This window comes from Solanum lycopersicum, chromosome 9 (genome assembly GCF_036512215.1).
Source record: "Solanum lycopersicum chromosome 9, SLM_r2.1".
NCBI classification, from domain to species: domain Eukaryota; kingdom Viridiplantae; phylum Streptophyta; class Magnoliopsida; order Solanales; family Solanaceae; genus Solanum; species Solanum lycopersicum.
Genome location: NC_090808.1, coordinates 22,329,491 through 22,357,243, shown reverse-complemented (window position 1 = coordinate 22,357,243; position 27,753 = coordinate 22,329,491). Strand labels below are relative to the sequence as shown.

Below are 27,753 nucleotides of genomic sequence, written 5' to 3'. Positions count from 1 at the left end.
AAAAAACAAGTTTATCCAACCTTTACTCGAACAAAAGCAAAATAGCAAAGTAGCAAAGAAGAGCATTTTAATGTTTACCGAAATCTTAATGTATTTAGAGTAGCAAGAGAGCAATGAGAGAATGAAGAGTGATGAGAAAACTTGTGATTGAGAGTGAATGATTGTATGAGTTGATGAAATAATGAAGGGAGGGGGTCCTATTCATATAGCAAAGACAGGGAAACAAAATAAGGAAAAGAAATATTTTAAGGAATCAATTAAATATACTATTTTCCTTATTATAAAAGAGGACCAAAAATCAGAAAATTTTAAAATATTTCATTACCAAATATAAACAATTAAGGGAAAATTAATAGAGTAATATTTTTTCACAAATAAAGAAAAATTTAAAATCAGAAAATATTTTAATTTATTTTCAGTTCAATCAAATATAACTTTTCCTAAAATAAAACAAGTAAGAATTAATTCAACTTGAATTAAGCCAATTATGATCATTAACAATAGCCAACAAATAATGTGGAAAACTTGTCTTACAAAGAGACACAAAATCGTTCCAAATTAGCACAAAACCATAAAATCACCTTATTATTGATTAATCAATATTATGCAAATCAGACAAGCAAGAAACTTTAATTTTGCTACCATAGATAAAGAGAATTTGAAAGTAACGGAATCACTAAACAGATAGGAGCACGAGCTAGTGGATTGCTTGTACTTAACAAAGGAAAAATCAATAGCTAGCAAACCAACCTACTTATGTCTTTTCTTGCCAAACCAATTTCGATACAGTGTATGCAAACAAGTCATAATTATACAGAACTATTACGACAAACTAGAATCAGATCAGAATATCATAGAACATTTCTTCTTAACACAAAAAAACATCAAGGAATAATTCACTAGATCAGCAGAACAAACCAGCAATTCAGTTGTAATTTTAAAACACTTTATCAACAAATTATGGCAAGTATAATGAACAAAGTTAAATTATTGACAAGAATATATAAATCATAAGATGAACAACAGAATAGTAATAGAATGAAGAATATACCGCGATGAATCTGTTGAGATCCGTCCACAAATGACCTCCAAAACTTTGAACTACGCCGGAGTTTATTGTCGCAGTCGTTGGAGCTCGACGGTTGCCGCTGGGAGAAAAGGGAAGAAGAAGAGATGGGACGAGGGAAAGAAGAGGAGGCATCGCCTGCTGCTGCTGGTTGTTGTGGCTCACGCTGGTCCTCGCGTGTTGCTCTTTCGCCGGAGCTGCTGGTGGGGTTCGCCGGATAAGAGAAGAGAGACAACAGCTTTGTCCGGCTCAGGTTGGCTGCTGGCGGTTGTCTCCGGTTGCAATGCTGCTTCGTTGCTCTCTCTCACTAGTCGCTGCTGGTTGGAGCTGCGTGGCACGCTAGAGAGGAGAAGAGGAAGAGAAGAGCAATGGGGAGGCAAGGAGGAGGGACATCGGCTGGGAAGAGAGGGTGGGGCGTCGTCACCTCTGTTCGCCGGAAAATTGGATGGGAGAGGGGCGACTGATTTTTTGGAGAGGAGAGGAAGAGAATGAGTAAATTTTAGGTTTTAGGGTCTTTTGGTGTTGAAGAAAGAGAATGGGAGTTAATCACAACCGTTGGTTTAATAAGAGATGAAGGGCTATGATTCGATTAATAAAATAGATGGGTGAGATTAAGAGATGAGATGTATTGAATCAAATTGGATTGATTACGGAATGACTACAATTGCAATTAAAATGGCTAGAATTAAAATGAAAGAGGGGCTATGATTGTAATAAAAATTTAATTAGAGTAGCTAGAATTGAAAGAAATTATAATAAAATATGCTAGAATTTAAATAATTTTAAGGAAAGTGTAGGAATTACTATTTAATTAAAATACTACTTATGTTAAATATTTTTTGTATAATTGAAAATCATTCAAGTTTTAAAACATTTGAAATAATTTTGAAATGTTTTAGTAATATTTACGATAATTTATAAAGTAAAACATACTAAAATATATAATTTTCAAGCAAAGTCGACTAAAAATTATAACTTTTATTACGTATTTAATCGAATAGTATTCCTAAAAATGGTTAAAGGTCGGTTAAAATTGGGTGTCAACAGCTGCCCCTTGGTTGATTGAGAATGAAGAATGAATTGTCAGGCAACCAACGTTGACTTAGTAGCCGATTTTGTCCGACCGACGAGAGATGTCAATTGGATCGATTGAAACGATATAGAGTTGAAAAAGGGTACGACCGAGACTTTGGTTTTAAGTCGACTACATATCTCTGGTTATACGAGAATCAAGTCGTGTGTCGTTCTAGATTCAAGAGCAAATGAAACTCTTAAAAGTGAAAAAGCGCTAAGGTATTTGAAATGCACGATATCGGCTTGAATGGATAAGAATAGAGTAGCGAGAAAAGAGAGATTGAGAGGTTAGAAGAGCGTGATAGAGAAGCAGCATGATAGAGTGAGGATATAAGCATTTGAGAAAGGGTTCGGAGTATGAAAAGCGAAGAATTGATAGGGTCTTCGTTGTGATAGATGATAGCATGAAAAATGTAATCAAGGGCGATTGATCATATCTGCGAATTCTAGATAAAATGTTAGCTTATAAATAGATAAAGTAATAATAATAAAATATGAGTTCTAAAAAGACAAGAGGTGATAAAAAGCGTATCTGTTTGAGACGTAGTGCAAGCCTTGATAGTCTTTAACTTCTTGAAGGATTGAAACCCATCTCTGAAGAATAACGTCAAACTCCAATAGATTTGATACTATAAAGATACAATAATATAAGAAAAAATGTTGGTTGTAAGGGGAGTCTAAACGTTATTTTAAGGTGGACGATCCTAAGTGACATTTTAAGGCGGACAGCCTAAATATCTTATAAAGTGGACGAATAAATGTCCTATGAGGCTGACAAGCCTAAATGCCCCTTTAAGTTGGACAACCTAAATGTCCTATAAGATGGACAAACCTAAATGTCGTTTTAAGGCGGACGAGCCTAAATGTCCTATTGTAAGGCGGACGAGCCTAGATGTCACATTGTAAGGCGGACGAGCCAATATGTCGCATTGTAAGGCGGACGATCCAAGATGTCGCATTGTAAGGCGGACGAGCCTAGATGTCGCATTGTAAGGCGGAGGAGCCTAGATGTCGCATTGTAAGGCGGACGAGCCTAGATGTCGCATTGTAAGGCAAACGAGCCTAGATGAAGAGATAGAAAGTCACAGTTGCGAGTTGAATTCGAAGATATCTTCATGGTATCCTGAACGATAGATGAGTAGCGAAATGATAATGCGAGTAGCCAAGAATTTGTCAGAGCCTTTGTTTGTAAGGGAGGGAATAGCCGTTCAGAAGGCAGCTTTGTCTGTAATCTGCACATCTGTAACTTGTAATAAAACTTAAATTGAGTAATTAGAACATATATATCAAAATAAGCGGTAAATGTACACATGATGCAGTTCCCATGTTGACCATGAATATTTGCCTTAAGATCGTGAAAAAATGACGTCTTAGGCTATGATGTCTAGGGCCATGATAAGCAAAGTGTATCCTCAGGTCATGAAAATGTTGTCTGCAGGCCATGGAAATGACGCCTTTAGACTATGACACCTTCGAATCATGATAGACAGAAATTAAACCCTTAGGCAATGATATGATGTCCGCAGGCTATGAAGATGATGTCTTTATACTATGATACCTTAGGGACATGGTAAGCATAAAATAAGTCCTCAGGCCATGACATGAAGTCCGCAGGCCATGAAAGATGACGCCTTTGGAATATAAATAATGAGTAAAGATAGCGTATCTGTTTTTGACATATGTTGATACTTATGACTTGATTTGATTCGGGCACATGTAAACTTCGAGCACGATGCAATCTTGGGCTTATGCGAACTTCGGGCACAATGCAGTCTCGGGCACAATGCGATGATGCATTTCTTTGGGCACATGCAATATCGAGCACATCCAATGATGCATTTCTTCGGGCACATGCAATGATGCATTTCTTCGGGCACATTCAGTATCGAGCAATGCAATAATGGATTTCTTCGGGCGCAATGCAATGATGCATTTCTTCGGGCGCATGCATTATCATGCACATGCAATGATACATATCTTCGGGCACATGCAATGATTCATTTCTTCGGGCACAAATCAATGATGAATTTCTTCGGGCACATGCAATGATGCATTTCTCGAGCATAATGCGATCTCGGGCATAATGTAGTCATGCAAACCTAGATCTCAGGCATAGTGCAATTTCATAATTGAATGAAGAGGGTACGTAGTAGCTTGGACATCCACCTTGTTGAGTGTCATTTGTCGGGCTCAAATGTGGTAACGTTGATTGTTGAAGTTGCCTTTGTATATGTACCTGTATTTTCTACATTCAAAGAAAAATAGTTAGTTTAAAGGGGGGAGGTTGATATGTATCCATGATTTGGAGCAGCGTGCTCCTTTGGTTCGCTATCCACACCTCTTCGAGCGTCTGTTTTTTCATAAATAAAAAAAAAGAAAAAAAACTTTGAAAGGTTTTGAAATTATCATTTAGTAAAAGTTGATGTCGAATCTTTGACCATGGCATAGATTGAGACTTTGCAACGTCTGACTTAAAAGTAGAGCTATCATTTGATCTTCGTTGTAAGCTGACTGCTTGGCGAAATTTTTGAGTTTACTTAAAAAATTCTGCCCCAGTGTGAAGATGTGCCAAGATAAATCTTGATGGACCCAGTTATCAATAGAAAAGAGGAAAATGAAAGTTTTATTTATAATAAGACCGAACCCCGTAGGAGCGCCTACATATCCCATCTTAAACGGGAATCAGGTCTGACGTACTTCCAAATTACAAAATCATGCATCAATCTCTAGATGTAATACTTTTTCACAGAATCTGAATTGATAGGTTTCGGCCAAACTTCTCTATCCATTTCTGCAAGTATGAGGGCCCCGCCTGTCAGTACTCGAGAGACTATGTACGGACCTTGCCAGTTTGGTGAAAATTTACCCTTTGCCTCATCTTGATTTAGGAAAATACGCTTCAAAACCTGTTGCCCAGGTGAGAAATGTCTGGGTTTAACCTTCTTGTTGAATGCTCTGGCCATTCTATTCTGATAGAGCTGACCATGACAAATGGCGTTAATTCTTCTTCCATATATTAATGCCAAATTCTCTGCCTGACCTTGTATCCAGTCAGCATAACTTAACTTTGCTTCTTGGATGATCCTTAGGGAAGGTATCTCTACTTTGGCGGGTTTCACAGTTTCAGTGCCGTATACTAAGAAGTAAGGTGTGGCCCCTGTTAAATATCTGATTGTGGTACGATACCCCAGCAATACGAAAGGTAGCTTTTCCTGCCAGTGTTTGTAATTATCGATCATCTTGCGCAATATCCTTTTGATGTTTTTGTTTGCTGCCTCAACATACCCGTTCATCTGTGGCCTGTATGTTGTAGAGTTTCAATGACTGATCTTGAACTTCTCACATATTAATCTCATTAGGTCACTGTTTAGGTTGGTGCCATTGTCACTGATGATTGACTCAGGAATTCCAAACCTACAAATAATATTATTTTTGACAAAGTCATCCACAAATTTCTTTGTCACTGATTTATGGGAGGTGGCCTCAACCCACTTGGTGAAATAGTCAATTGCGACAAGAATGAATCTGTGCCCGTTGGATGCTGTTGGCTCGATTGGACCAATGACATCCATGCCCCATGCTGCGAACGGCCAAGGTGAACTAGTGACATGGAGTTCATTGGGAGGTACTCGAATCATATCTGTGTGAGTCTGACATTAACGACATTTCTGGATGTAGCGAATGCAGTCTGTCTCCATAGTTAGCCAATAATATCCTGATCTCAGAATCTTCTTTGCTAATGTAAAACTGTTCATGTGAGGGCCACAGGTGCCTGCATGTATCTCTTCGACCAGCCTGCGAGCCTCTCTTGCTTCGACGCATCTTAGCAGCCCCAAATCGGGAGTTCTCCTATAGAAGATTTCCCCACTTAAAAAGAATTGGGTTGGTAACCTTCAAATTGTACGCTTTTGTACATTTGTTGCATCTTTGTATTCACCACTCTTCAAATATCCTCTAATGTCATCGTACCAGGGCTTTCCATCAGCCTCTTCCTCAACATGGAAACAATAAGCTGGTTGTTCATGTATGTGAATGTGAATAGGATCGATGTAATTTTGATCAGGGTGTCGAATCATAGAAGACAGAGTGGCTAAGGCGTCTGCGAATTCATTTTAGACCCTTGGTAAATGTCTAAATTATGTTTTGACAAACCTTTTACATAGCCTATGCACACACTCCAAATATGGTAACAACTTTCGAGTTTTTGTTGCCTAATCACCTCGAACCTGATGGATCAATAGGTCTGAATCCCCTATTATTAGCATTTCCTGGACATCCAAGTCAATCTCCCGTCGGAGACCTACTATGCAGGCTTCGTATTCGGCCATATTATTTGAGCAAAGGAATCTGAGTTTTGCTGATAGTGGGTAATGTTGCCCGGTGGGTGAGAACAAAACAGCCCCGATGCCGGATCCATTCAGATTTTTAGCTCCATCAAAGAACATTCTCCATCCATCATATTCTTCAGAAATGTCCTCTTCCACAAAGGCCACCTCTTCATCTGGGAAGTAGGTCTTCAATGGCCTGTAATCATCGTCCACGGGATTCTCTGCCATGTGGTCTGCTAATGCCTGTGCTTTTACTGCTTTTTGCGTGACATACACTATGTCAAACTCGCTTAACAATATCTGCCATTTTGCCAGTTTACCTGTGGGAATGGGCTTTTGAAAGATATACTTCAAAGGATCCATCCTAGAAAGAGGTAACGTCGTAAATTTTGGGCGACCCATGTTAGAGCACAACATGTACGCTCTAATAAAGAGTATCGGGCTTCGCACGATGTGAACTTCTTGCTCATATAATATATTGCCTGCTCCTTCCTCCCCGTTTCATCGTGTTGTCCCAAGATGCAACTGAAAGCATTATCCAATACTGAAATATACAAAAGTAATGGTCTACCTGACTCCGGTGGAACCAACACAGGAGGATTGGATAGATATTCTTTGATCTTGTGAAATGCCGGAGGATTGGATAGATATTCTTTGATCTTGTGAAATGCCTGTTGACATTTGCTTGTCCATTTCACCGCAGTGTCCTTTTTCAACAGCTTGAAGATAGGTTCACAGATGACAGTAGACTGAGCTATGAAACGACTAATGTAGTTAAGTCGCCCTAAGAAACTCATTACCTCCTTCTTGCTCTTTGGCGGGGGAAGGTCACGAATGGCTTTGATCTTCGATGGGTCCAATTCTATACCTCGACGGCTGACAATGAAACCTAACAGCTTTCCAGCAGGCACACCAAAGACACATTTTGCCGGATTCAGTTTCAGATTGTACTTGCGTAGCCTGGCAAACAATTTCCGTAAGTCCTCCAGATGATTTAAACTTTCCTTTGATTTAATGATGACATCATCCATATAAACTTCAATTTTCTTATGGATCATGTCATGAAACAAAGTAGTCATTGCTCTCATGTACGTAGCCCCAACATTCTTTAATCCAAAAGGCATCACCTTGTAGTTATAGACGCCCCACGGCGTGATGAAGGCAGTTTTCTCAGCATCGTCTTGTGCATCTCAATTTGATGATAGCCGGCAAAGCAGTCCACAAATGACTGAGTTTCGTGCTTAGCAATGTTTGGTAAGGGAAAGTTATCTTTAGGGCTAGCTTTATAGAGATCTCGGTAATCCATGCAAACTCTGACCTTGTCGTCTTTCTTGGGCACTGGCATGACATTTGTAAGCCAAGTTGGGTATTCTTTCACTTGGAGTATCCTAGCATCTAATTGCTTTGATACTTCTTCTTTGATTTTCAGACTCATCTCGGGCTTGTATTTTCTCAGCTTCTGTTTTACCAGAGGACATGCTGGATCAGTGGGCAGTCGATGGGCTACGATTGAAGTACTTAGCCCTGTCATGTCTGCGTAGGACCACGCGAAAATATCCTTATTCTATATGAGAAACTCGGTATACTCTCCCTTGTCTTCTTTTGTCATATGGATGCTTACCCGGGTTTCATGGGTCACCTCTGCATTTCCCAAATTCACCACTTCTGTCTCTACCAAGTGTGGATTTGGTTTTTCCTCGAATTCCTCAACCCTTTTGATTAACTCCTCGGGAACCACATTGTCTTCGACTTCTTCTAAGTCATTAATACTAAGTTGAGTAGTCTCATTGTATGCCATAGTCTCAGATTCGACATTTTTATAGTGAATTTTGCTGGTGAGAAAAAAAATAGCGAACAATTAAATCTAAGGCGAAAATGTGGAAAAGAACTTTATTGATAAAGATTTTAAAATTTCATAAGTCCTCATTCGAAAGCAATACAGGGGATGGGAATTAAAATGTTTATTAAAAACACTTTTTATTTGAATTAAAACATGATAGAAAAACATCTTCCAAGGCTACCCAGATGCTCGACGAGGTCTGGATGGAGTCGAGGTCCAGTTGCTGACTCTAATCTTTACTTCCTTGCTTCCACTAGGGCCCCCTTTCTCCTCCTCATTGATCACGATGTTGCAAACTTTTCCCTCTTCTTTGGTTAGCGATAACCCCTTCAAGTTGTCTGAGATCTCATCAATACTGCCTCCCATGAAACCTGCTGATCGAAATGATTGATGCAACGACGGTATGGGTTTCTTCAATGGATAGTAGTACCCATCTCTAGGTGGTTGCCAATCGAGCCATTCTTTGGTAGTGTACTTATATCCCAAACCAAAAGTGGTGGAATGTCGAACAGGCTGTATAGGTTCGACTATCCCTTGCAATTCAGCCCCTAAACCTTTCCCAAGCTCGAAACCGAACCAGGCCATCATATCTATGATTTTTTGGCTTAACCAAGGTTGCAACTCAATATTACCAACAAGCTCCACTGTATGGTACATTTCACCATCCATATTCTCTCTTCCTTCAATCGTGTATACAGGATGCCCCTTTTCTCCATGGACTACAACCTCTTCGTAATCCCATTCAAACTTCAGGCATTGGTGAAGAGAAGATGGAACCGCTCCAACCATATGAATCCATGGACGACCCAACAATAAGTTGTACGATGAAGGGATGTCCAAAATTTGGAAAGCTATGGGGAAAGTGACAGGACCAATGAGCATGTCCAAGGTTGTCTCCCCAATAGTGCCTCTCTAAGAGCCATCAAATGCCCTCACATTCATCTTCCATGTCTGAATTTTTGCACTATCCACGCCCAGCCTCGTCAGTGTGCTCAGACGGCAAATGTTTAAACCAGAACCTGCATCAACTAATGCTTTGTTTATCACCTTATCCTGATACTGAACCGAAATGTACAGAGCTTTATTGTGAGTTGTTCCTTCGAGTGGAAGCTCATCTTTGTGAAAAGATATTTTGTAAGCCTCAAAGACCTGCCCCACCATTTGGGATACCTCTCCATGAGTGATTTTAGATGGGACATAAGCTTCACCAAAGATCTTCAGAAGGGCATTTCGATGAGTTTCGGAAGACTGCAGTAACTCCAGAATTGATATTTAGGATGAGGTTTTACTCAGCTGGTCAATGACAGAGTATTCTTTAGCTTGAACCTTTTCCCAAATACCTTTATCTTCAAGCTCTACGATTGGTGCTTTGGATTTGCTAGAACTTCCCTGAACCAAATTTTCAGAAGTGTAAATTCTTCCAGATCTGGTGACCCCTGTTGCAACATTTGTATCTTCCACATTCATTTCTCTTTTATTGTAATCCCAAGGTACAACATGTGTATCACATTGTATTGGGGAGGATTCCCTATAGACAGTGAACGGTGGTGTGGGTGCAGCAAGTTCTACTTCAAGTGGGGCGAGTCCTTGCACTGTTAGTGGTGCTTGGGCAGTGGTAGACATGGTTTCTTCTGTTTCGATGGCCCAGATAGATTCTTCCCAATCCCAGACATCACTAGCTTCCACCATGTTGACTTGATGGTTAGGAAGAGGATTATTCGCAACATTCGGTGTAGGATACTTGAGTTGGATGGTTTTTGTATCAATCAACATTTGAACCTTATCCTTAAGGGCTCTGCAAATTTCGGTGGTGTGTCCCTTCATCCCAGAATGGTAGGCGCAGACCTTGTTAGGGTCATACCATTTTGCGCGAACATCAACAGGTAGTGCAGGAATTGGGGAGATGTACCCAGCCTATTTCAGTCTCTCATAAAGTTGTGCTATGGGTTCAGCCAAAGGGGTATAGATTTTTGTAGGTCTTCTTTCATAGGAAGGTCTGTTTTGTTAATTTGGTGTTTGAGTGGGTGGTGGAGTTTGGAAGTGCATTGGTTGAACACTATAGGCAGGATATGAGGCATGCAAATATTGGGGAGGAGCATTTTGGTAATATATTGTCATGGGTTGGGGAGATATAGGGGGTGGAGCTGAGGGATGTTGAGGGTATGGGGTGTGAGATATGAGGATGGTGGTGGGTTTATTGTCTTGTGCCTCAAAGGGGTCTTAGTTCCATGAGCCATCATTACAAAACCTTTTTTCTTTCGACTTTCTGTCATTCCACTAGATTGCAGAGCCTTGTTGGTTGCTTGTAAAGCCTCCAAGTTGATATGCCTTCTTCAATTCTTTCGCCTAGTTTGATGATTTCAGCGAAACTCTTTTCAGCCACCAGCATCATTCGGTCATAGTATTGTGGTTCTTGGGCACGGATGAAATAGTCTTTCATTTGAGATTCCTCCATAGGGGGTCTGGCGCTCGCCGCTTCAGACCTCCATCTTATGGCATATTCTCTGAAGGATTCACTTGGTTTCTTCTTCAAATTTTGAATGTAAAACTAACCAGGTGCATTTTCAATATTAAAACCAAACCTATTCATGAAATCAGTTGCCATATCAACCCATTTTATCCATTTCCATGACTCTTGCTCAATGTACCATGATAGGGCCTCCCCAGTAAGACTCATCATAAAAAACTTCATAAGTATCCTCTCATCTCTGCCCACCCCTACAAATTTGTCACAATACATTCGTAGGTGGGCTTTGGGATCCCAATGCCATTGAACATCTCAAATTTCGGAAGCTTGTATCCTTCGGGCAGCTCTACATCAGGGTGCATGCACAGATCCTCATAGCTTAATCCTCCCAACTTCTTGTTTCCTTCAACATGTTTTACCCTGTTGGTCAAGTTATCTAATCTCTCAGTCAGGTTTTTTATTAGGATGTCTTTTTGATAGGACTCTGATTCATGGAGGTCATGGGTCAGATGGGCAGTTTCCACGTATATTGGATTTAGGTTGTTGTTTCCAAGAGTGTATGGGATATTTGAGTTTGGGGTTGTTTCTTGGAAGGTTGGTTTGGTTTGTTGGTAATAGTGGTGAAACGGAACTTGGGTATTTTGGGCGTGGGGTGGTGGAACGGTATTTGGACGAGTGGGTTCAGGTGGGGATATATGGATTGGAGGATTGTTTGGCATGTCTGTTTGGTTAGGACGATTGTCTATGTTTTCTTGGGTTCCAAGAGATATAGACAACTTGGACAAATCACGCATGTGGGCTACCTCTTGTTCCAATTGTGAAATATTGCGCTCAAGTCTTAGGACAAGATTATTTTGAAGTTGTCCTCCCTTAGAAGCTTCTACCCTTTCATTAGTACTTATGTTGTCAACCATTTTACCTTTGTCTTTGGGGCTTGCTCTTTGAGAAGAAGGAGAAGGAGGGGTCCCTTTTGATTGTGTATGTGCAAGGATGAAGGACAGATCAACCTTGGGAAATGGGAAAACAATAGAATCAACAGAAAAGTGTTAGGGGTTAGGATAATATCATAATATCAACACGTTGTTTTTGAGATAAACGCCCTAAATGCACGGAACCTTGTTGAGCCAGAAGTAGGCCTAAGCGACAAATAAGTGATGCATAATAATTAATTCAAGCCTTATTTGCCAATTTGGAGTTTAGAGTTAGACAATAAAACGACTTTCAATTATTGAAATAATTTCTATTTATTACATCAATCTAGAGATAACTAAAGGGCTAGGGATAACATATGGGTAATAAAGAGAAATAAATAAAAAACTTTAATTATGTTGCTCTCCAATGTTAGGCACAATCTGCTTCCTCATTTCTGGGGTAATGTCATAATCGGTGTTGAGGAGGTTGCGAGCCCATCTTCTCTCTTTTTCATCGCCAAAACCATGAAGACCTCCTTCGCTCAAATCTCTATGCTATGCATCTTCTAAAAGCCATATGTAATATTCAGGTGTGCAGAAGGGTCGGTGCTCTTGAACATCGATAGTTATCACATTCTTCCTTCTTCGCAGATAGTGTTCACTTGCGGTAATTCTGACCCAAAGTCATATCCATAGTGGCTCATGTGGGATCGCCAAGGTATCATTTGGATCTGCCCGAATTGTTGAAGGACTCAAAGTGGTGCGTATGGTTTCACACCATTCAAACCTATAAGCTCAATGAAGTAAAGTTCATTTCCTCTTATGATGGCACGTCGTGGCTTCAACCAATAATAAAACCATTGGATTTCAACGGCTGAGCGCTCCTTTAGGTATGTGAACCAGTCCTCCGCTCCCACAGGGGAGATCAAATATTTCATCCTTAGGTGATGGTTGATAATTTTGTTCCCCATATTCCTTCTAACAATGTCTACTTTATTAGCTCTTTGGTAGAAATGTTCGACGGCCCAAAGTTGCAGCAGAAAGTTGCACCCCTCAAAGTATCTTTTGCCTTTGGTGCATGCAGTCAAAGCTAATTTCTGCGAGTATCATGGAGACCAAGGTCTTCCAACCTCGAGCCAACATATGAACCACGTAACACAAGCTGGTGTGGATCTTTCCTCTTTCTCTAGGAAAAACCAATGAGCCTAATAGGGCGACGGCGAATGCATTAAGACGATATCTTTCCCATTTTGCAGAAGACCAAGCAAATTCTCTATGAAAGTTTTGATGAACTTCTCATCCCCAAAGCGTGAATATAAGAACTCTAAAGAAATCCAACCTTCTTTCAGACAGAGTAGTCTTGGATTATGACACATGCCCATTTGCTTCAGAAAAGATCTTGGACTTGGCTTGTATGGAACAATCATTTCCGGCTCTTTGTATGAGGACCACGAATCCTCCAACCTCTTCGATTGTTGGGGTTAGCTCAAAATCCTTGAATTTGAAGACTAACCTCTCAGTATCCCAAAATTTCAACAATGCCTTGATTAAGTGATGATCTGACTCTACGGAGATCAAAGCAGTGAGGCCGCCTAACTCTCGATTTTTTTGAATATCTTTCCACCAAAATTTCAACAATGCCTTGATTCTAACTCTCGATTTTTTTGAATATCTTTCCACCAAGTCTTCAAAATGGGATTAACTTTGACCACCATTTGCGTGTTGGGAAAGTGAGGGTGAGCCATGACTCTGCAAACAAAGTAACAAACGACTTCTAAACTCCATTTTGACAATGTTGGCTTGATTTAATTATTATGATCACGTTGACACATAAATATGCAATTTGTCTAAGGGTGTTGGGGCCCTTTTGACGAGAGGGTGGCTACTAATTATGTGGATTGACACCAAGGGTCAAACCACCTAGGGCTTATGCAGCATGTATGACTTAATCAGGACTTCTAAGAGTTGACTTGACGCAGACATGAAAGGGATTCTATGCGAGAGGCTCGTGGCTTCGCGGTAGTAAAACTATCCGTTACGTCCACGGATATGCTAAATCTCTATAATGGGTATTTGAATAGGATTGGAGTAGTTGTGAGAGGTGCAAAGGCACAACATCACGAGAACAAAATAAAAAAAGAAAGAGGGTCCCAATTGGGGGAAGTATGAGCGGGATGCCAATTATCAAAGCAATAAACATTTAGCATTTAAATTGGAAAGAGGTAACATATAGGTAGTTTATAAACAATAAATAGATATATAAGCATGAATAAAGGAAATTAAACATATAAAGATATAAAAACTACGCAAATAAAGAAAGAGGGTATGGGATTAAACATGTAATTAAGCAAATAAGGGAAAAGGAAAGATGTGAATCATGGTAATAAACAATTAAGGAAAAAGGAAAGGGATGGAACATGGAGAGAAAACAGTAAATAAGGCAACAAAATAAGCTAAACATGGTAAGCACCTAACAATTAATGAAATGACTAAAATAAAGTAAACCCCACATAAATAAGCAATTAACTCGTAATGGTAAGAACCTTATATCCCCAGTGGAGTCGCCATTCTGTCGTGTCCCATTTTCATAGAAAACGGGTTCTGTGCACGACCTAACAACTCTTTTGGGATTTCCAGTTTGGAGTCGCCACCTAACGAATTAAGGCGCGTTAGGGCACCTATCTAACCTAACTAAGTCTAACTAAGGTCAACGAGCCAAAGATTAGGGTAAGGGTTCAAATTACCTCGAGGGGAAGGTGCTAGGCATCCCTCGAGGTCCACAAGTGTGGGTCCCAGTCGTATCTTATACAATCTATGTGGAGGTTACAATTAGCAATCAAAGTTACTTCATATATTAATTTATTTAATCTTGGTAAGTGATATAAAACAATTAATACTATTTTATTATTTTTTATGAATTTGAGCATGCAAGGCTAGGTGATAGCAATAAACAATCAAGTTTTATTTTTACTTAAGCATATGAGACTAAGTTATAAACAAAATTTGTAAATATTAAGCAATTAATATGTGTGAAAATAAAGTTTTGAAAATTGAGCAAGTTTTGAATATGAATTTGTTATTTTAAAAAAATATCTGTTTCTTTATAGGGATGATGCCACGATATTGTTGGTCGCGCTCCTCCACCATAGAAACAATTTTGATTTGAGGTCGGTCTAAAAATAGTTTATGTTTTGAAAATGATTTAAAAGATTTAGTTTGCATATAAGCACATAAACATTTACATATAAATACACATAATTTATTTTGAAATTCATAGGTAGGTGGTACTTCCAGGGACGCATTGGGTTTTAAAATTGGAACTAGACCTCGTAGTTCCTTTGACTTTCCCACTAGCGATAGGTTAGGAGATGGTGCTTATAATTTATTTCAAAAACTAAACAATGTCATAATCAATCCAAAGTTTTAAAGGAAGATTGAATAATGATTCTTAAGAAAATTATGTTGCAAAACTTTGTAAGTAAGAAAAAAAACTAGTAGAACATTAAGGTGGTAAGTTTATTAAATGCAAAGGTTTGAGGTATATTTTAAAAGCTAAGCAATTTGCTAAGTGCATGAAATGATTCTAATAATTATTATAAGAAAACGACATGATGCATCATGAGTGCAAAAATCTTATAAAAAGGACAAATATTAACTAAATTTAGGGGAGGGCACAAATATGCACAAAAAATTAATTTTTTTTTAATGGATATGCTAAAAGTTTAAGCCTATAGACATGATTTCTAGGTGTTCAAAAAACAGAGTTACACATATATGCATGATTTTGTAAATCTAAATGATATGAACAGTTTAATCCTTAAGCATGGTTTCTACGTGACAAGACAATGCTAAAAAATTATAACATTTTTTAAAACACCTAATCAGCCTACTAAATCATTACGATTTGATATTAACATTCAAAAATTAATGGAATGTAGTTATTATTTTTTATTTTTTTAGACTTACTAACAAAAGCGTCAAGCAAATTGAAAAATTGGTTAGATTATAAAACCTACAAACAATAATTCTAGGTGGTTTTAGATAAACCTATAGGCATGATTTCTAAAAAAAAAAATTTAACATGAACAAGTAGCATGTAAATCCCCCTCCCCTAGATGATCCCCCAAATAAATTTATATATATGATCTTTAGAGTTACAAATGTTACAACATTCGAATAAATAAAATAAGAAAGAAAAAATATAGATTCAAATAAGCAAATAAATCTTTCTTCATGGTTAATCTTCAACTTGAACTTCAAGTTTAAAACCGGTTAAGTTGATTAGGAATGGTAGCAATGAAAAAAATAAGTTGATCCAACCTTTACTCGAACAAAAGCAAAATAGCAAAGAAGCAAAGAAGAGCACTTTAATGTTTACCGAAATCTTAATGTATTTAGAGTAGCAAGAGAGCAATGAGAGAATGAAGAGTGATGAGAAAACTTGTGATTGAGAGTGAATGATTGTATGAGTTGATGAAATAATAAAGGGAGGGGGTCTTATTTATATAGCAAAGAGAGGGAAACAAAATAAGGAAAAGAAATATTTTAAGGAATCAATTAAATATATTATTTTCCTTATTATAAAAGAGGACCAAAAATCAGAAAATTTTAAAATGTTTCATTACCAAATATAAACAAGTAAGAATAAATTAATAGAGTAATATTTTTTCAAAAATAAAGAAAAATTTAAAATCAGAAAATATTTTAATTTATTTTCAGTTCAATCAAATATAGCTTTTCCCAAAATAAAACAAGTAAGAATCAATTCAACTTGAATTAAGCCAATTACGATCAATTAACAAGAGCCAACAAATAATGAGGAAAACTTGTCTTACAAAGAGACACAAAATCGTTCCAAATTAGCACAAAGCCATAAAATCACCTTAGTATTGATTAATCAATATTATGCAAATCAGACAAGCAAGAAACTTTAATTTTGCTGCCATAAATAAAGAGAATTTAAAAGTAACGGGATCACTAAACAGATAGGAGCACGAGCTAGTGGATTGCTTGTACTTAACAAAGGAATAATCAATAGCCAGCAAATCAACCCACTTATGCCTTTTCTTGCCAAACCATTTTTGATACAGTGTATGCAAACGAGTCATAATTATTCAGAACTATTACGACAAACTAGAATAAGATCAGAATATCATTGCACATGCCTTCTTAACACAAAAAAACATCAAGGAATAATTCACTAGATCAGCAGAACAAACCAGCAATTCAGTTGTAATTTTAAAACACTTTATCAACAAAATTATGGCAAGTATAATGAACAAAGTTAAATTATTGACTAGAATATATAAATTATAAGATGAACAAACAGAATAGTAATAGAATGAAGAATATACCGCGACGAATCTGTTGAGATCCGTCTACAGATGACCTCCAAAACTTTGAACTACGCCGGAGTTTATTGTCGCAGTCGTTGGAGCTCGCCGGTTGCCGCTGGGAGAAAAGGGAAGAAGAAGAGATGGGACGAGCGAGAGAAGAGGAGGCATCGCCTGCTGCTGCTGGTTGTTGTGGCTCACACTAGTCCTCGCGTGTTGCTCCTCCGCCGGAGCTGCTGGTGGGGTTCGCCGGATAAGAGAAGAGAGACAACAACGTTGTCCGGCTCAGGTTGGCTGCTGGCAGTTGTCTCCGGTTGCAACGCTGCTTCACTGCTCACTCTCACTAGTCGCTGCTGGTTGGAGCTGCATGGCACGCTAGAGAGGAGAAGAGGAAGAGAAGAGCAAGGGGGGAGGCAAGGAGGAGGACGGCGGCTGGGAAGAGAGGGTGGGGCGTCGTCACCTTTGATCACTGGAAAATTGGAGGGAAGAGGGGCTGCTGATTTTTTGGAGAGGAGAGGAAGAGAATGAGTGAATTTTAGGTTTTAGGGTCTTTTGGTGTTGAATAAAGAGAATGGGAGATTTAATCACAACCGTTGGTTTAATAAGAGATGAAGGGCTATGATTCGATTAATAAAATAGATGGGTGAGATTAAGAGATGAGATGTATTGAATCAGATTGAATTGAATACGGAATGGCTACAATTGCAATTAAAATGACTAGAATTGAAATGAAAGAGCGGCTATGATTGTAATAAAAATTTAATTAGAGTAGCTAGAATTGAAAGAAATTATAATAAAATAGGCTAGAATTTTAATAATTTTAAGGAAAGTGTATGAATTACTATTTAATTAAAATACTACATATGTTAAATATTTTTTGTATAATTGAAAATCATTCAAGTTTTAAAACATTTGAAATAATCTTAAAATGTTCTAGTAATATTTACGATAATTTTATAAAGTAAAACATACTAAAATATATAATTTTCAAGCAAAGTCGACTAAAAATTATAACTTTTATTACGTATTTAATCGAATAGTATTCCTAAAAATGGTTAAAGGTCGGTCAAAATTGGGTGTCAACATTCTCTATTTTATTATATCGATATATTATCAGATCTATCGGAGTTTGACGTTATCCTTCAAGAAGTTAAGCCAAAGACTATCAAGGCTTGCATAACATCTCAAAGCAGATACACTTCTTATCACCTCTTGTCATTTATTTAGAACTCATTATTGGTCATACTTTATCTATTTATAAGTTAACATTCTATCTAAAATGTGCAGATATGATCGAACGCGTCTTGATTACATTTATCATGCTATCATCTAGCGCAACGAAGACCCTTGCAATTCTTTGCTACTTACACTAACCTTGCTCAAAGGCTGATAACCTCACTCTATCATGCTCTTCCCGCTTCTATGTCATGCTCTTTTAGCCTCTCTATCTCTCTCTTCTCGCTGCGCTAATTTTATCCATTCAAGCCGACATCGTTCCCTCCGAATACCTTGCGCTCTTTCAACTTTTAAGAGTTTCATTTGCTCTTGAATGTAGAACTACACACGACCTGATTCTCGTATAACCAGAGATATGTAGTTGAGTTAATACCAAAGTCTCGGTTGTATCCTTTTTCAACTCTATATCGTTTCAATTGATCCAACTGACATCTCTCGTCGGTCGGACAAAATCGGCTACTAAGTCAACGTTGGTTGCTTGACAATTCATTCATCATTCTCAATCAACCAAGGGGAAACTTTTGACACCCAATTTTGACCGACCTTTAACCATTTTAAGGAATACTATTCGATTGAATACATATTTTAAAATTTATTTAAAATTTAAAATTTTAGTCGATTTTTTCTTGAAAATTATATATTTTAGTATGTTTTATTTTATAAAATTATTGTAAAAATTTTAAAAATATTTTACAATTATTAATGAATTTCAAATGTTTTGAAATTTTTAAATGATTTTCAATTATACATTTTTTAATATATGTAGTATTTATAATAAATAGTAATTCATACACTTTCCTTAAAACTATTTAATTTCTAGCCTATTCTATTCTAATTTCTTCCAATTCTAGCCACTTCAATTCAAATTTTATTACAATCATAGCCACTCTTCCATTTCAATTCTATCCAATTTATTTGCAAGTTTAGCCATTTCATATCTTTTCTCATCTAATATTAAGACTTCATCTCATCCATCCATTGTAATAATAAATTCTAGATCTAATCTCAGTCCTTTATTTCAAATTAGATCAACGGTTGGATAAAATCCTTCTTTTAAACAATAAAATAACTAAACCTAAATATTTTCCCATTCCCCTTCCTCTCTTCTCAAAAATTAGCCCTCCCTCCTCTCCTATTTTTCCGGTGAATGCCAGAGGTGGCGACACCCCACCCCCTCTATCCAGTCACCTTTCTCTCTTTTCTATAGGAATTCACCGCCTCTCTTCTCCCCGGCGACCCCTTTCTTCTCTCCTCTTTTCCCTCTTGTTTTGCTGTTCTCCTTTCCCCTCTATCCTCCGTCTTTCTCCCCTTCCCGTCTTTCTCCCTTTCCCGTCTCTTCTCTTCCCCATCCTCTTCCCCTTTCTCTTCTTTTTTTTTGCAGGCACCAGCGGCCTAAAAAGCAGCAGCGGACAACAGCCACCAGTCACCTAGAGCCAGCAGCCGTCGCTCCTCCTCCCTTCTCTCTCCCCGCCTGAACTACCTCTACTTCTTTCTCCACTCTCTTCCCTTCTTGTCCACTCTCTTCTTCCCCTTTTCTCTTCCTCTTTTGCAGGTACCAATAACTCCTATGGTGAGGACAACTCCAGCAGCACCAGGAGAGGCCACCGGCAAAGGAAATGACAGCAACATTAACAACTAGTAGCAGCACCAGGTGAGTCCCTACAAGAAACCGACATCGAATTTCAGAAAATAATATTAAAGCTTTTGAGTTTATTAAGACGGAACTTTATAGATCCATCCAGGTACATACTTTTAAATTATCATCTCATTTAATAGTAATTTTGTTTGTATTTTTCATTCACAAGTTGTCTAGGATTTTAGGATATATAGAGGTTGTCATGCATGTTAAGGTATATGTGAAAGTTGCTTTAATGTTCATGTGAATATTGCTCCCTATTCCAGTTTGTTTATGAATGTTATGTGCTAGCATTTTATCAATATAATTGGGATAAGTTTCTTGTTTAAGTGGCAAATTTGTTCGTTACCTTCCTTAGTTTCACCATGTATTTTGAAATCGAGCTTGAATGCAATATTATCCGTTTAGTTTGATTATAGCATATTGTGTTCATTCTGATTTCATATTGTGTTCATTCAGATTTCAAATTCTTCTCTTTTCATAGAACGACTAATTTATTTATTTTTTCTTTATTAAAATGAAATTTTTAGTGTACTGAATCCAATTAGTAAGTTGTGAATATTTATCTTCTCATTAATTACCCCCTAAATTGATTATCTTCCTTTTTGAAAGTTAATTTATTTTGTTTTCTGTGGAAACTAAGGCATGACAGTCTACTCTCTTAATTATATTGTCACGACCAAAATCGAGCCGCGACTGACACCCACACTTACCCTCCTATGTGAGCGAACCAATCAATACAAAACCCAACATTTCGAACATAATAACACAATATATTGCGGAAGACTTAAACTCATTAATGAAAATCAATTAAATAACTTCTAAAAACTCGACAACTATTATTATCCCCAAAACCTGGAAGTCATCATCACAAGAACATCTATCCTCAAATTACTAATCTAAGAGTATCGAAGAAGCTAAAATAAGTAAAAAGCTAGTCCATGCCGGAAGTTCAAGGCATCAAGACATGAAGAGGAAGATCCAGTCCAAGCTAGAAGCATTAGCTCACCCTGAAATCCGGTGTAATAAAGACTGGCTAGAGTTGCGGTTGAGTTGAAGACGACGGCACGTTTGCTGCACTCCACAATTTAACAAAAAGAAACATACAAGTAGGGGTCAGTATAAAACACGGGTACTGAGTAGATATCATCGGCCAACTCAAAATAGAAAACAATATATATCAAGTAATAATATAAAATCAACTACATTACTCAACATGTAGCAACAACAAGTACTATGATCGTTAATAAGTACCGCCAAGTTCACACATGAGGACTCAAGCCTCAATATCATACTTATTTGGGAAATAGGTTCTTTTCATTCGAATTTATTAACATAATTCCTAGATTCATTATCTTTATTCCTCTTGTGTCGGCACGTGACACTCCGCTCCCTTACTACTATGTGTCGGAACGTGACACTCCGATCCACTAATTCTACGTGTTGGTTCGTGACACCCGATCCCTTAATTCTACGTGTCGGTTCGTGACACCCGATCCCCTAATTCTACGTGTTGGTTCGTGACACCTGATCCCCTAATTGTACGTGTTGGTTCGTGACACCCAATCCCCTAATTTTACGTGTTGGTTCGTGACACCCGATCCCCTAATTTTACGTGTCGGTTCGTGACACCCGCTCCACTAATCTCATTCTATTAAGCCTTCTTTTATACCAAGGCATCATCAATCTCATTGCTTTAGTTCATCAAGCCTTCTTTTATACCAAGGCATCATCAATCTCATTACTTTAGTTCATCAAGCCTTCTTTTATACCAAGACATCATCATTAACAAGGGGTTTTCAAGATTGGAGTTTTCAAGATTTGGGATTCAATAGCTTCATCATGCTTATTTCATCACAATTATATAATCATATTCATGCAAGCATACAATTAATCATATAGAAGACTTTACAATACAACCCAACACATATCATTCGCCATTAAGAGTTAACTACGAATAGTATAAAAACTATAACCTACCTCCACCGAAGATTAGTGATCAAGCAAGCTAATCCTCAAAATCTTTGCTTTCTCCTTCGTTTCTCCTCTCTCTCGATCATTTTCTTTCCCTCTCTTTGTTCTTTCTATTTTTCTTATTCAAACCCTCTTTCTTTTACCCCAATTAACATATAATTAAGTATGAAAGATAATGAATTTAACCCATTAATTAATTCAAGGTTATCTCTTTTAACCCTCAAGTAGTTAAATTATTAACATTAACCCACTAAATTTATAATTACAGCAGGAATAGTCCAAAACGCCCCCTTAAAACATTTAATGAAATCCGACTCAGCCTGGGATAACGTAGTCTGTGACGGGCCGTCGTGCCTGCGACGGTCCGTCTTGCTGCTCCGTCACAGAGTTCAGAGACTCCATTCCATTAAAGGGTCTGTGACGGTCCGTCGTGCCCACGACGGTCCGTCCTGCAATTCCGTTATGAAGTTCAGAGAGTCGATTTCAGTACCCAATTTTTAGAATTCTAAGTATTTTAGAACGAGACACCCTCGACGGTCCGTCGTGCCCATGACGGTCCGTCGTGGGTTCCATCGTCTCAGCTAATTTTTCAAGAAATAAAATTTGCTGCTCAAAACGACTAAACAGGTTGTTACAATAGATACCAATTTATCCATCGTTCGTCCCCGAACAATCTCAAGAAGAAAAACAAGGGCGAAAAGGAGTACCTGAATCTGTAAACAGATGTGGGTATCTTTCTTGCATGTCAGCCTCTTTCTCCCAAGTGGCTTCTTCAACGGGTCGATTCTTCCATTGAACTTTGATGGATGCAATCTCCCTTGATCTCAACTTGCGAATTTCTCTATCTAGAATGACAATAGGCTCCTCCTCATAAGTCAGATTCTCATCAAGCAGAAATGAATCCCAACAAATGATGTAGTTTCCATCCTCATGGTATCTCTTCAACATAGACACATGAAATACCAGATGCACTCCTGACAGTCCTGGGGGCAAGGCTAATTCATAAGCTACCTCCCCTACTCGCTTAAGTACTTCAAATGGTCCAATATACCTTTGGCTTAGCTTACCTCTTTTACCAAACCGCATCACCCCCTTCATGGGAGAAACCTTCAACAAGACTTGCTCACCCTCCATGAACTCCAAGTCTCTAACCTTTTGATCTGCATATTCCTTTTGCCTGCTTTGAGGCGCTAAGAGCTTATCTTGAATAGATTTCACCTTCTTTAATGAATCCCTCAAAAGGACAGTACCCCAAGGTCTAACCTCGAATGCATCAAACCAACCAATGGGAGACCTACATCTCCTCCCATACAATTCTTAAAATGGAGCCATATCAATACTTGAGTGATAGCTATTATTGTATGAAAACTCCGCTAAGGGTAAGAAGTTATCCCAATGAGCACCAAATTCTATCACACATGCACGAAGCATATCCTCCAACACTTGAATCGTTCACTCAGACTGACCATCGGTTTGAGGGTAAAATGCAGTACTAAGGTCCAACCTAGTACCTAATTCAGCATGCAATGTTCTCCAAAACTTAGAAGTAAACTGCGTACCTCTATCTGATATGATGGAGAGTGGAACTCCATGCAATCGAACAATTTCTGAGATGTAAATTTTTGCTAACTTCTCTGCATTGTAGGTCACCATGACTGGAATGAAGTGAGAAGACTCAGTTAACCTATCAACGATTACCCAAATGGAGTCATACTTACTCATTGTCTTTGGAAGACCAACCACGAAGTCCATTGCAATCCTTTCCCACTTCCATTCAGGAATGGGCATTCTCTGAAGTGTTCCTCCGGGCCTCTAGTGTTCATATTTTACTTGCTGACAATTTGGACATTTGGCAACAAACTCCACAATGTCACGCTTCATCCTACTCCACCAAAAATGTTGCTTTAGGTCACGATACATCTTGGTTACACCAGGATGTATAGAATATCCGGAGCTATGAGCCTCTGTAAGAATAGTGTGGATCAAATCATCAACACGGGGTACACATACCCTTCCCTTAATTTTCAAAACACCTTCCTCATCCATTACTGCTTCTTTAGCCTTTCCTCGCAACACCATATCCCGAATTTGGCTTAGTTTCTCATCATCAAACTATTTTCCCTTGATCTTGTCAAGAAAAGAAGATCTCGCCTCCACACTGGCCAAAAATCCTCCCTTCTCATTCACTTCTAACCTCATAAAGTCTTTAGCCAGAGTATGAACCTCTCTAGCCAATGGGCGTCTAGAAACTTGTAAGTGAGCTAGACTTCCCATGCTCCCGGCCTTTCTACTTATGGCGTCTGCCACAAAATTAGCCTTTCCTAGGTGATACAAGATGGTAACATCATAATCCTTCAGTAGTTCCATCCATCTCCTTTGTCTCAAATTCAAATCCCTCTGAGTAAAGACATACTGTAGTCTACGATGATCCGTGTAGACTCCACGCTTAACTCCATACAGATAGTGCTTCCATTGCTTTAAGGTGAACACTACCGCAGCCAATTCCAAATCATGGGTTGGATAATTACGTTCGTGTACCTTTAATTGCCTTGAAGCATAAGCAATTACATTCTTCTCTTGCATTAGTACTGCACCAAAGCCCGAATAGGATGCATCACAATAGACAATGAAATTCTTACCTTCCACTGGCAGGGTCACGATTGGTGCAGTAGTCAACAAAGTCTTGAGCTTCTTAAAGCTTTCTTCACACTCGTCCGACCATACAAATGGAACATTCTGTTTAGTCAAGTTCGTCAATTGGGAAGCAATGGAAGAGAATCCCTTGACAAATCGACGGTAATAGCTAGCTAAACCAATAAAGCTCCTTATTTCTGACACGTTAGTAGGTCTTACCCAATTGTTCACTATCTCGATCTTAGAAGGATCTACCATCACCCCATCCTTAGAAACCACATGCCCCAAGAAGGACATTGCATCTAGCAAAAACTCACACTTGGAGAATTTGGCATAAAGCTTTTTCTCCCTCAACATTTCCAATACGATTCTCAAGTGCTCCTCATGTTCCTTCTTGCTCTTTGAGTATACCAATATATCATCAATAAATAATATCACAAAGAGGTCCAGATATGGCTTAAAAATCCATTCATCAAGCTCATGAAAGAAGCAGGGGCATTCGTAAGACCAAAAGACATTACTAAGAACTCATAATGCCCATACCTGGTCCGAAAAGCAGTCTTGGGCACATCTGCTTCCCGTATTTTCAATTGATGATAACCAGATCTCAAGTCGATTTTTGAGAAGGTACAAGCACCTTGTAACTGATCGAACAAATCATCAATGCAAGGAAGAGGATACTTGTTTCTTAACCGTTACCTTATTTAGTTGTCTGTAATCTATGCACATCCTAAAACTTCCATCCTTCTTCTTCAGAAACAAAACAGGAGCACCCCAAGGGGATGCACTTGGTCTAATGAAGCCTTTGCTCAACAACTCTTGCAGTTGGGCATTTAACTCTCTTAACTATGCGGGAGCCATTCTATAAGGGGGTATACAAATGGGGCGAGCACCCGGTTCAAGATCAATGCAGAAGTCAATATCCCTATCTGGTGGCATACCAGGAAGATCTGCAGGGAACACATCCAGAAACTCACGGACTACCGAAACCGACTCAATTGAAGGTACTAGGGTAGTGTCATCCCTGAGGTGTGCCAAGAAAGCTAAACACCCTTTACTAACCATTCTCTTAGCACGAAGAAAGGAGATGATACGAACCGGATTGGAAGTGTAGTCACCCTCCCACACTAACGGATTTGTCCCAGGCTTGGCTAACGTCAAAGTTTTAGCATTACAATCCATGATTGCAAAATTTGGAGAGAGCCAAGTCATACCCAGAATTACATCAAAGTCAACCATTTCTAAGATAACCAAGTCTACATGAGTATTGCTCCCCACAAAAGTCACAAGACAAGACCTATACACTTTTTCAACTATCACAGACTCACCCACCAGAGTAGAAACACGGATAGGTATGTCAAGCAATTCACAATTTAAATTAAGACCATTAGCAAATGAAAAAGATACATATGAAAATGTAGAGACAGGGTCAAATAATACAGAAGCCATACAATCACAAACCAAAAGATTACCTATGATGACAGCATCTGATGTCTCCGCTTCTGACCGCCCAGGGAAAGCGTAACAATGGGCCCTATCACCAGTCTGTCTGTTGCCTCTAACAGGTTGCGCTGCAGTAGTTCCCATTTGTCCGTCACCCCGGCCGTTTTGATGACCACCATTACCTCGGCCACCACGTCCTCCAGAATAACGGCCTCTACCATGACCACCTCTACCTCTAGCTATTGGGGGTCTATAACTCTGTTTTGGACAATTTCTCCTAATGTGTACAGTCTCCCCACATCCATAACACTCTCTGGAGTCAAGCATGGGTCTCTCAGAGAAGTGTTGACCGGTCTGAGGTGGACCCCCAACTACAGTCTGTAGTGAAGACTGAATTGGTCGGACTGAGTAACCTCCTGAACCCTGTCCTCTAGAGGAAGAACCATTAAACTCACCTCCCTTTCGAAACCTCTTTGATGTCGATGCCATGGTGAAGTCATCTGGCTTCACTCCTTCCACCTCTATCACGAAGTCTACTACTTCTTGAAAGGATTTTGCCGTAGCCGCTACCTGCAAGGCTGAAATCCGCAATTCTGACCTCAACCCCTTCACAAAACGGTGAATCCACTCTTGTGGACTGAAACAAAGTTGGGTGGCATACCTGGATAATGCACGAAACTTAGCCTCATATGCAGTAACCGACATCCTATCTTGCTCTAGGCTCAAGAACTCATCTCTTTTCCTATCCCTCAAAGTCCGGGGATATACTTCTCCATAAACAAGCAAGAGAATGATGCCCAAGTCATAGGTGGTGCCTCTGTTGGTTGACACTCAACATGTGACCGCCACCACATTTTGGCGTTCCCTTGAAACTGATAAGTCACAAACTCAACATCAAACCGTTCTACTATACTCATCTTGTGTAGTAGCTCATGACAGTCAACCAGAAAATCATAGGCATCCTCAGATTCAGCACTCTTAAAGACTTGAGGTTTAAATTTCAAGAACTTACTGAAAAGTTCATGCTGATTATTTGTCATTATAGGCCCTGTAGTCAGACGAGGAAAAGTGCCTATTTCCAATGAGGCGTCCATGCGGGGAGCCACAGTAGATGCATGTTGTACCTCCGGAACCTGAGGTGCTGGTGCAGAAAACATTGGAAGTGTCTGGCCCTGATCAGATAACCCGCTAAGATAAGCAAGAACCTGATTGATCATCTCTGGGGTAGGTTGGGGTGGCAATCCCTCATTCTGTACTTGTTCATTCTCCCCTTCCTCACCCTCTCTTACCACTTCCTCAGTCGGTGGAGGAGTCACCGCCCTAGTATCAGATGGGATAGGTGCTTGTCCTCTTCCTCTAGAGGACGTCCTCCCACGACCTCTTCCACGGCATCTTGCCACTACTCCTCTTCGAGCTACAGTCCCAGTGGCTGGCTCAGACGCTTCTTGTCTTGCCGGTGTTGGTGTTGGCACAGTCGTTGCTCTAGTTCTAACCATCTGCGAAATAGAGTGAAGATGGTCAGATACCTATTTGTATCACCTAGATACCAATTGGACCCAAGTAATAGCACGAAAGAAAGGAAGAGAGAATGGAATTTTCCTAAAGTCTTATAGCCTCCCAAAGAAAAGTAAAGGCGTCCCCCTACCGTTCCTTAAGACTCTACTAGACTCGTTCTTGTGTGATGAGATCAACGAATCTAATGCTCTGATATTAAGTTTGTCACGACCCAAATCGAGCCGCGACTGGCACCCACACTTACCCTCCTATGTGAGCGAACCAATCGATACAAAACCCAACGTTTCGAACATAAT

General features: G+C 39.0%; 1 protein-coding gene across 1 annotated transcript; it reads right to left on the bottom strand.

Moving 5' to 3' along the window:
- Positions 1-4,866: 4,866 nt before the first annotated feature.
- LOC138338431 (uncharacterized) lies at positions 4,867-7,547 on the bottom strand. Its single transcript, XM_069289390.1, has 5 exons — positions 6,890-7,547; positions 6,360-6,788; positions 6,055-6,239; positions 5,796-5,989; positions 4,867-5,440 (listed from the first exon to the last, which is right to left on the bottom strand). The coding sequence occupies exons 1-5, from the start codon at positions 7,545-7,547 to the stop codon at positions 4,867-4,869; spliced, it is 2,040 nt and encodes a 679-aa protein (XP_069145491.1).
- Between the last annotated feature and the right edge of the window lie 20,206 nt (positions 7,548-27,753).

Coding starts and splice junctions, on each gene's coding strand:
- LOC138338431 (XM_069289390.1), bottom strand. CDS start 7,547: ATGACTACTTTGTTTCATGACATGATCCATAAGAAAATTGAAGTTTAT. Junction 6,240..6,359: donor ATTGATCCATCAGGTTCGAG/GTGATTAGGCAA, acceptor ATGAATTCGCAG/ACGCCTTAGCCACTCTGTCT. Junction 5,441..5,795: donor CATCCAGAAATGTCGTTAAT/GTCAGACTCACA, acceptor TACAACATACAG/GCCACAGATGAACGGGTATG.